Raw genomic sequence first — 9,974 nt, forward strand, 5'->3', positions numbered from 1 at the left:
ATAAGGCTTGTAAGAGCAGCGCCAGGTGAGTTGATGATCTCAGCTGGTACTCATCGAATAATCACACTCCCCTCTCTTAAAGTAGTAGTAGGGGGGACCTTGGTTGGCCATCACACACAAACCAGAAAGTCTGGTGTGAACTGTCATGGATTTTGGAAGAGGGCTAGAGAAGCCTCAGAAGAGCTGTGAAGCTGAGTGTTTTGTATTGATGGTGTGCGGCTGAGGAATCAATAACTTTATGTTGATGAACTGACCTGTGGTGCTATATTGTGTGCTGAGGGAACCCACAGTTGTAGAGAGACTTGCTACAGGGGGACAAGGCGGATGCAAGTTCTGCTGTGGAAGGCCTGCATGTCGTAGTCGATCTTGGGGTCCACACTGCTAGGAAAAACCTCTGAAGGGAGGACTCCAGAGACAAACCTACATCTTAAACATGGTTTGTTAACTCTGGTCATTAGATGGATAAGCACAACTTTACTAGGAGGGATTTCTTAAGTATGACATTTTATGGTCCCCAACCAATAAGACAAAACAGTATCTCCTCCTCCTATCTTAAACCTTAGTTTAAGCAGAATACTATATGTCTTTGTCTCTTTGAAACCTCTTTTGACATTAGTTCCATGCTAATTATTTAAGTGTATAAGTTAATAGTTGGGATGTAAACATATACAAATCAGAATAAGAACAGATAGAATACTCTGAACAGATATAAATCTGAAACATCTGAATATTTGCTTCAAAATATTTTCAGTAATGTGCTTCACATCACCTAGGATCACTCATGTTCATAACTGAGCCAAATCACACACAGACATCAAACATGCAAGAACTGCTACCAAGAAAACACACTTTTTACAGTGGTGGATCTCTGGTGTCAATTCCGCATAAAGATATATAGATTTGTTTCGAATAATATAAAAAGGCTGTCCTTATAACTTCAACACTTGGCTCATGTTAACCATGTTTGCAACCATACTTTAACGTGCTAGCATGCTAACATTTGCCAATAAACACAGCGTACAGTTTAACAGGTATAATGTTTATCATGTCCACCATTATAGTTGTGTTGGTGTGTGAGCATGCTAACATTTGCTCATTAGCACAACAGCTGAGGCTGATGAGCTTATCTCATGAGTTTTGCAGGCATTTGGTCATAAACCTAAATATTGGACACATAAATCCTTTGATCTGATGATGGCACTCGATTAAAAAAAATCTAGGTATCACCAATGTGATTACAATTAATCCTGAGGGAGACATGTGCGTCTGTAACACATTTCATATTAATCTATTAAACAGCTGTCAAAACATTTCACCAAAATCCAAAAATGTCACTGTCATAGCGGGACTAGGGAAAATGTCAGAGGATCACCAAAGTTATTAGAATTTATTGTCTAGGGACCATGAATGTTTGCCCACTTTGTCATGGTAAACCATGCATAAATTGTTGAGATATTCCAGACTGGACCGAAAGTGGTGGACACCAATGGCCTGAAAAATTTTAGGTTTCCAATCTTAGTTTAGATTTTCAAGAACAAGACTACACTTTTGAATCACGAACTGTGCCTGTGTAATTTGTATATATCTATTTATCTATTTAGAACGGAAACAGTCATTGAGTTGACTAAAAATAACTATTTTAATGATTGATTAATTGTTTAAGTCAATTTTTTTTCACTCTCTTTGTGGTTGGACAAATCAAGCAATTGAATGAATAACCTTGGGGTTTATGAAATTGTGATTTCTATTTTCTAACAATTTTTAAAAAGAAATTTAATCAAGAAAATAATAATCGGATTAAGGGATAATGAAAATAATAGTTTGTTAGACTTACTTTTTTGACATGTTAAGCATTGATCTGTTTGGACTGAATTACTAGGCTGGTTTGCCATTTCAATTCATTCAGATATTGCAAAAACTTGTGTGTGGAATACGGTTAAAAACAAAGCTTTTGTCTACAGATCTCCTGGGAGTTGTTTTATAGCCCACTGCTCTCATAGAAAATCATTTAGCTGTTTAAAATAGAAGCTGCTTCAGCAGACAAATTCTATTGCAAATCTAAAATCCACCTAATTGGATATTAACTCACACAAGTCATTTTAATGATGCTTTTAATTATTGCAATGTCCAGTGAGGTCAAGAGTAGACTGACCTTAAGTCACTTTATCACCAGCTTGACAGGCAGTGTGGGAAGGTCACAGTCAGAGACATCCCTTGTTTAAAGAGTCCCATGTTCTACAGCATACATATGGGTCTTACAGTATGTACCCAACCCAACCTTTACTGATTATGTACTTTACATTTCTCTTTCTAGCTGTGCTTTAAAGGCTATCTGAAAAGTGGTGGCAAATGTGCGTCATGGTTTTTTCTCAATCATTAAGAAATCAATCACTGAACAGACCTAATATAAATACATATATCATATAGCAATAATACACTAGTTTCTGAGAACAAAGCCAAAACCTACAAAGGGCATTAAAGGTTTTAGCATTAATATAAACTCTGGCATCAGTTGCATCTATATTCTGGTAATTTATTTGTTTGTTACAGGATAAATGCATGAATGCATTCTTCTTTCTGTGGACCTTGTGATTAAGAGGCATCCTAAAATAATGTCTTCAGTTGGCTTGCACTGCATCAGCAGGCACTGTGGTTGATCTTAAATCACCCCGGGTACTCTGAGTGACTCCATGAGAAATGGACGCTCTTCCTGCTGAGTCCACAGTTTGCCTGATAGATTGTGCTGCTTCAGATGCTATTGAATTGGTCCTGATAGAGCATCTGAATGGTCCGAGGAATATTGTAAGCCAAAAGCTGTGGGGTGAGTGGTAAGTGACCTTGGCACTCAGTGCTCTTTATGATGGAGGATTTCTGCCCTGTGTTTTTTACTGCTGTCTCTGTGGCACTCTATCCTGCCACTCTGCTGTCATTTTCATTTCTTACGCATGACAAATTTCAGTGTGGATGAACTTCATCATTCTGATCCCTGATATAAACCAGAAGAACATCTTTTTATTTTAGAAAAGTGAAAAAAAAGGTGCTCGAATTCAAAGTGAATGCATTTTATACATTTATGCATTTTATACCAAGTAAACCAATGTAGTATTTAATTTGGTAACAGAAAACTCATAGTACAGCTGATGCAGCTATTGCAGACAGGAGCCCTTCTGGAGGTGCTGCTACTCTAATTCAACCATCACTTTCTTTAAAAAGCACAATGGAGAGTTACATTACATCCGCTTGACTGCTAGCTGGAAAGTTTGCATTCCACCAGTAATATCAGTCCAAGGTTAAGAAAGCACAACAGGGTGTTTACTGGACAACAGCATGATGACAGTCGTTACCTTGTGGCAAGCATGGTGGTTACAGAGGTCAGAATTTCAATTCGCTTAATAGCTATAAAGATTATTACTATGCCCTAACAAGACACACACCACCTTCTCATCATGTAGTCACTCTAAGGAGGATAATCACACCACCTTAAGTGTCAAAATATAACAGCTTAAAGTACACATTGAAAATCATAAAATAAATATGCTGTAGATTGTAATGGTCCCTGAGCATTTTTCCACAATGATACCACAGTGCTTCACCTTGTGTTCATGTAGAACAACTACAGCAGTACAATACAGCAGGCTGCTGATGTGTGTAATAGAGTTCTTGTGTGGCAAGTATTGAATTTTTAACCAGCCTGAAGCCAGCAAAGTACACTTCGGTCAAGCATGAAGATATATTACCTCAGCTAAAGTTTCTATCACAATAACATAACACAATAATACTATAATACACTGCTGTTCACAGGGTTGGGGTTGTTGTTTTCTTTTGAGACCCTTATCTAACCTTTGTCTGTGCTCTAATGAGATGCTTCCATGTTTCATGTTTGCCCTGAGGAGACTTTCGGGTTGGTTTAAGTGACCCTGTGGTGAATTCATATGGCACACTGTAGTAATCTTGGGGAGAAATTAGCCCTAAAATACCTAAACCCTAACCCCTGCATGTTAGAGGTGTCCTTTTTTTCTTGTTCACCCCTGCCCCATAGATAGTTTATATATGTTGCTGAATGTTAAACTTTATTCAGTTTATGTATGTAGACCCAAAGCATGCTTCATAACATTACAGCAGCAATGACCATCATCTCTGGAAGGTAAATACGTTGCAAAGATGCACTGCAATTCTTTCTAATGTTATTTCAGTGTGACTTAATTTCATTAGACCCTACCAGGGAATAAAGTGAAGCTTTCAAACAAATTTGCAATGTGATGAGAAACACAAACTAGTGCTGTTTACTGTAAATTGCAACAGATTTAAATATTGAACCATGGAAAATAAAAACCTGGCCACTTATTCAAGATATCTAGGAATGTTTAGGATAAAAAGAATGCAGCAGCATTTGGTGTTACCATGGACTAATAATAAAGCAGTAATAAATCTATAATAGGCACTTATAGTGTCAATAAATGATAACACAATGGAGCAACAATGGAGCAGTAATTGAGCTGTGGAAGGGCCCCAAACGTGCTTTAGTCCTCGACATACCCCATACCGGAGGTAGAACAAAGCACAACGTTTTTTACATTCTCCACGGTTTCCCATATATTAAATGGATTCTTGTATAAAAATATTTTACTGCAAAAGTGGTTTAATTAAGAGATACTGTGACGTATCACATGAATAATAATAAAAAGCAAAATAAAGCCAGGCTGAATGGGAGCTGTTAAACCTGAAGTCATGTAATGTCATAATGCTCTGGCTGATTTGGTGTGGAAGTGGGCAGGGGCTTCCTCTACATGTCAGAAAATAACTTGATGCATCGAGGACACACAGGAATACAAACACATAAGTACAATAGGTGGAAATACTAATTTACTTTAAGGTAGGCACATCAGTCAGGGTTTTTCTCAAAATGTATGAGTGTGCTGAATCCAGCAGTACATGACATGTGGTCTACATTAAGAAATGTGTAATGTGTGCCATCAAAATGAAACAACCATAAATGGCTTGTCTGTGCTCAACCTACCTACCACTTCTATATGGTAGAAATTGAATTTATTTAAAGTTTTCTATAAAAGGGAATAAATAAAGATTCTGTATGCAATAAATGAAGTTTTATAACTAGGTTCGGGAACAAAGACCACGCCCTGCACTCATCTAATTTCCGCTCAAACTTACTTAAGCACACCTTATCTGTTCACTCCCTCCTTGACTCATTTTCCACATCCCTCCCCCCAAACCCTTTCTTTTTCTTTCCCTCTCTTATCCAATTACAGGAACCACTGGGGTGGGCTCTCTAGAAGAGATACAAAGAGACAGCTCCCCCACTTAGAGTCTCACACAAACTCAGTTCCTTTTAACATCGCGCCGAACCCCTCCATCCATTCATCGATCAGCCAACAGACCTTCATTCCTCGACCTTCATTCATCGACCTTCATTCCTCCATCCCTCAACCCTCGACCCTATCTCCATCCCTCATCCCTTCATCCCTCAACCCTCGACCCTACCTCCATCCCTCAACCATAGACCCTATCTCCATCCCTCATCCCTGCATCCCTCAACCCTTGACCCCTACCCCTACCCCTCATCCCTTCATCCCTTCATCCCTCAACCACTTCCCCTCATCCCTCAGTATACCACTTCGGTTCACATTTGTTCATTATGTGCAATAAACTTTTCTTATTTCATACATTCGATGGCGTGGTCATTGTTAGTGAAATAATGTTTTGGACTGGAAACACAACACACTTTGCTTTGTTGTACCTCCAGTAGGAGTATCTCAAACTTTTTGGTGTCTTCCCACTTGCCTGACTTTCCTCTGCCTGTCTGATCTTCTCGTCATACTGTCTGCTGCTTTCATGGGATAGAACTGTTGCCATAGACAGTGAGCAGCAAATCCAGTCACCTCTGACTTCTTACTTCCAGATTATCATAACCTTAGTGACTGACTGATCAACTTCATCTCTCACCTTCACAGTAACTTTGCCATTTTAATTTCTGAACATTCAAACTATGAAGCTGCCAATGCAGCCTTGGTCTACTACTCCTGCAGCACTGTCCAGCTCCATCACAGAGGCTGTGGGGTTCAATGTCTCGCTGCACCTCCCCAGAAACGCATGAAGAATCAGAGAGGACAGTGGCAAAGTTCTCCAACTGGGATTTCTTTTGGAGAATTAGATTATGGTGAAAATAAATCACAAAACAGCAGAGGAGGCTGGATTATTGTGAGGAAACAAGTGTCGAAACACAAAATAATATGAATTTAATTTTTTTTATTATTATTTTTTAAAAAAAAAAGGTTACAATGGTTTAGTAGACAAGTGCCACGAAGATGGAGGTAGGCTACAGTTTTGAACGGGAACCCATCTCCCGATGATATTTCACTGTTGCATTATTAATCTACAAACTGATATAAGAGAACACAACATTGACAAAGATGTGCTTTGTCATTTTATATCCAGCTGATTTGCCGGTGTTTGCTCCTGGGGATCCTTCAGAGAGTGTTCTGATGAAATGTTGCATGTCTTTGTGGCAATGAGGAAGCTGAAAGTCTGCACAGGTACAATGATGATGCGGGGAACACGTTGATGGATAGGGACAGAGAGAGACAGAGAGAGAGAGAGAGAGAGAGAGAGAGAGACATAACATCTATCTTGCTCTATGGATGGGAGGAGGAGGAGCATCATAACACCGCCTGAAGGACGCAGAGCTGCGGCTCGGAACCGGGCTGAGAAACCAAATCCAGTCGGTACCGGTCTTGAGTGTAGCTGTAACATCCCGGATGTGGGGAAACAGCGTCCTGTAGTTCTACGTCGAGTATTAGAAGCCGTCATACATATAGCCTACATGCGTAGCCTACGTATTTAAATATGATGTAGCCGATACGCACTGGCTGGACAGGCGGTGAAGAGAGGTCGCTGACGGACTGTGCGTAATGCTGAGTGGACAGCAGTGTTTCTCGCTGTATATTCCAGCCTAGACGGGCTATTGACAAAGAGACTCGCACTTCTTCTGCAGTGCAGCTCGTCATTATAACCAGATGCTCTCCACCGGACCGGACCCGTTCAGTTTCATGCCGTCCAACCCGACCGGAGCCTGAGCCGAAGGATGCAGGTTAAAAACCAGATCTGCACAGAGCGGAGCAGCACCGACGACCCGGAGCAGGATGACAACCAGAAGAAGACCTCGTGCTTTTCCAACATTAAGATTTTCCTGGTGTCGGAATGTGCGCTCATGTTGGCACAGGGCACCGTGGGCGCCTATCTGGTGAGTTCCTACAGAACAGCGAGCACGGACACAGTGTTGGTCTGAATGAACGTCGCATGTCAGTGTATATGTCAGGTAACGTCGGGTTAACGCAGCGCCCTTCAAACCGGCGCAGGCAGACAGTGAGTAACAATGCGGTGCTTGAGCTGATGCGGTTAATAATCATATCATTCTGATCACATTAGAATAATCACATCCTCCAGCAACCATGGGACGCGGTGCTTTCACTGATTGATGACTTGCTGCGTATTATCCATCAGGCCTATGCACCATCTGCATGACATAAAGCGCGTCACAGCGGCCGTATAGGCTCCACGTTGTTGTGGGAGAATTTTATATGCGCATATGGATGGTCTGCTGGAGAGCAGGTTACGAAACGCTGGTCAGGAGCTCCATCCGACCTGCCGGCTCTGCTACATTCTGCACCCATACGCCTCAGTGATACAGGAGGCCTTTGACACTGGAGGATATAGGCCTAGGAGATGACGTGATCACCACAATACATGCGACAATAGCTAATATTGTCTTTTCAGAAGAGCTTCCTTTCATTTTTATTAATTTCCAGTGACAGTTTGATCCAAGTAATGTGCTGTTTTATACATTGTTAGATTAGATTGATGTCAACAGAAGAGATAAGCAGATCTATGCAGTGGATGAACAGATGGGTAAAATGAGTCTAGAGCCAAAAGAAAATAAAAACTGTACAATTAAAAAAAATGAAAGGCTCTTAGGCCCTATAACCAAAACATATTAAAAACCTCTGTACTGAAGATTTCGATATCGATTTTGAAGCAGTGTTAGTAATGGTAGCTGTTAATGTTGTATCCAACCACAGCAGTTGTTAATGTGTTTGTGTGTTGATGTCTACCTACATTAGTCAGCTGGCCCAACCACTAACTGTAAATCTATATAAGTATGAAAGATGCCACTTTAATCAGGGTTATTATTTGCCTAATTAAATTCTAATTCCCCTGATAGGTGTCAGCACAGTCTTGATACTATAAATAAAACGCAGGTTGGAGCTTAATTTTACTTTACCTGAGGGACATAACACTTTTTGATATACTACCATTTCAGTAAAGATAGAGAGAAACATCTCCATTCATACACAGTCCAAGAAGGAATTTTAAAAAGAGGCAAGGTCAGAGGTCTGTGGTGAAGCTTTTGCTTACTGGTTTAGATGACGAAAAGGTCTAAATTGTATGGAAGTGAACTGTGTAACAACGTGAGCTGATCGCCCATTTGCCAGTATAGATGTCGAGAAGGAGGCCTTGTTTAGAAAAAGATGCAAGAACTTGCCTCTCGTCTGGTGAAGACTGCAGCTTGGCAGAAACACGACTGAGTTGGGTTTAATGTGTTTTGCACCAGTCACAAATTTAAAGTGCATTAGTGTTTACCTTGAAGACTGCAATGTATCTTCCTCCTTTAAAGCAGCATCCCAAACCAAAAGTGCACCTTTAGCAAATCCTGCTGCAGACAAAAGCTCTGTAGAAGCACTGCCTATCCTCGCTTGTATAAAATATTGTTTGTCATCATCTTTTATTCTCTGTCTCTTTTTAATTCAGCTTTGCTTGGTTCACACTGTGCGTTTGTTCTCTCCTGTTTTTCCTGCAGCACATTGTATATTTTTTATAAATAAATTACAGTGAAGCTTTGGAAAAGGACAATGCTGTAATGACTGAAGATCATCACAGTCAGCACAGCAGCACCTGCATAACAGCTTTCCACATCTTAGTCTATATTCATCAAACTGAAATGTGCAGGTTTCCTCTTTTCTCTGTTGTCTACAGCTCTACAACAATTTGCATCGTCTAACATTGGAGTGGATTGGACTAAAACGTCTAAATCTGGAATATAAAAGGTGTAAAGCGGCTGTTCTCTATCGGCATCCAGTATGAGGCCATTCGTAAATCTTCTAGAGGCACAACAGTAAATCTTAACCCTGTCGTTTAGATTCTGTGACCTCTGAACTGTGTCCTCCCAGCTTATAATGTCAGGGAACCATGAATTACAACTTTACAACAATAGTAAATAAACAGTGGATACAATTTTGAGCTGGATCTTCAGTAAATGTAAAATAAATTTAATTGTCAGGCTGTCAACTGTAACGTCTTGTCTGTCAGTCCCACCATGTGTACTGCACGGTGACAGAACTAGATCACGTTTCCACAGGTGAAATAATAGACGTGTGACAGGCACCTTCCTATTTTAGAAGTGAATTACAGATTGGGGGGAGGATTGGGGCCGCCAGTTGTCTAGCTGTTTGGACCGTTGTCCAGACACCTCTGGTGGCGTTTCACCAAGGACAGGACCAGTACGGCATGACTGAGGGCATGGTACAGTTATTGCTTCTTTTTTTCAGCTGGGCCCTAACAGAAATGGTCCTCTTGTTCTACAGAGTAGTGAGCTTTCTGCTAGAACTGAAATGATTAGTCGATCAGTTCATTAATTGATTTCGATCAATTTTTTTATCAACTGTTTTGTTGATCAACTAATTGTTCAAGTAATTGTCCAGGCACTAATGCCAAACATTGCTTTGTTCTAACCTCAATTGTTTTTCATTGTTTTATGTGATAGTACATTGATTATCTTCGGGGCTGTTTCTGGACTGTTGGGAGTGAAACTAAAATCGTCATTGTGGGAAATTGTGAAATTTTAATAACTAACCATCAATAATTTGACAGATTAATAGATAATGAAAATAATAGCTAGTAAT

At 40.2% G+C, this 9,974-nt stretch overlaps 1 protein-coding gene across 1 annotated transcript in view; it reads left to right on the top strand.

Moving 5' to 3' along the window:
* Window positions 1–7,099: 7,099 nt before the first annotated feature.
* The window catches only part of LOC118343386 (solute carrier organic anion transporter family member 3A1-like), a 23,834-nt gene continuing 20,959 nt past the window's right edge, over window positions 7,100–9,974 (top strand). Inside the window, exon 1 of the mRNA XM_035682183.1 lies at window positions 7,100–7,258. Coding sequence (XP_035538076.1) covers window positions 7,100–7,258 — 159 coding nt within the window. The remainder of the gene's footprint in view (window positions 7,259–9,974) is intronic.

Source organism: Morone saxatilis, unplaced genomic scaffold (assembly GCF_004916995.1).
Source record: "Morone saxatilis isolate NCDOM2014 unplaced genomic scaffold, NCSU_SB_2.0 Contig11, whole genome shotgun sequence".
Classification (NCBI taxonomy): Eukaryota; Metazoa; Chordata; class Actinopteri; family Moronidae; genus Morone; species Morone saxatilis.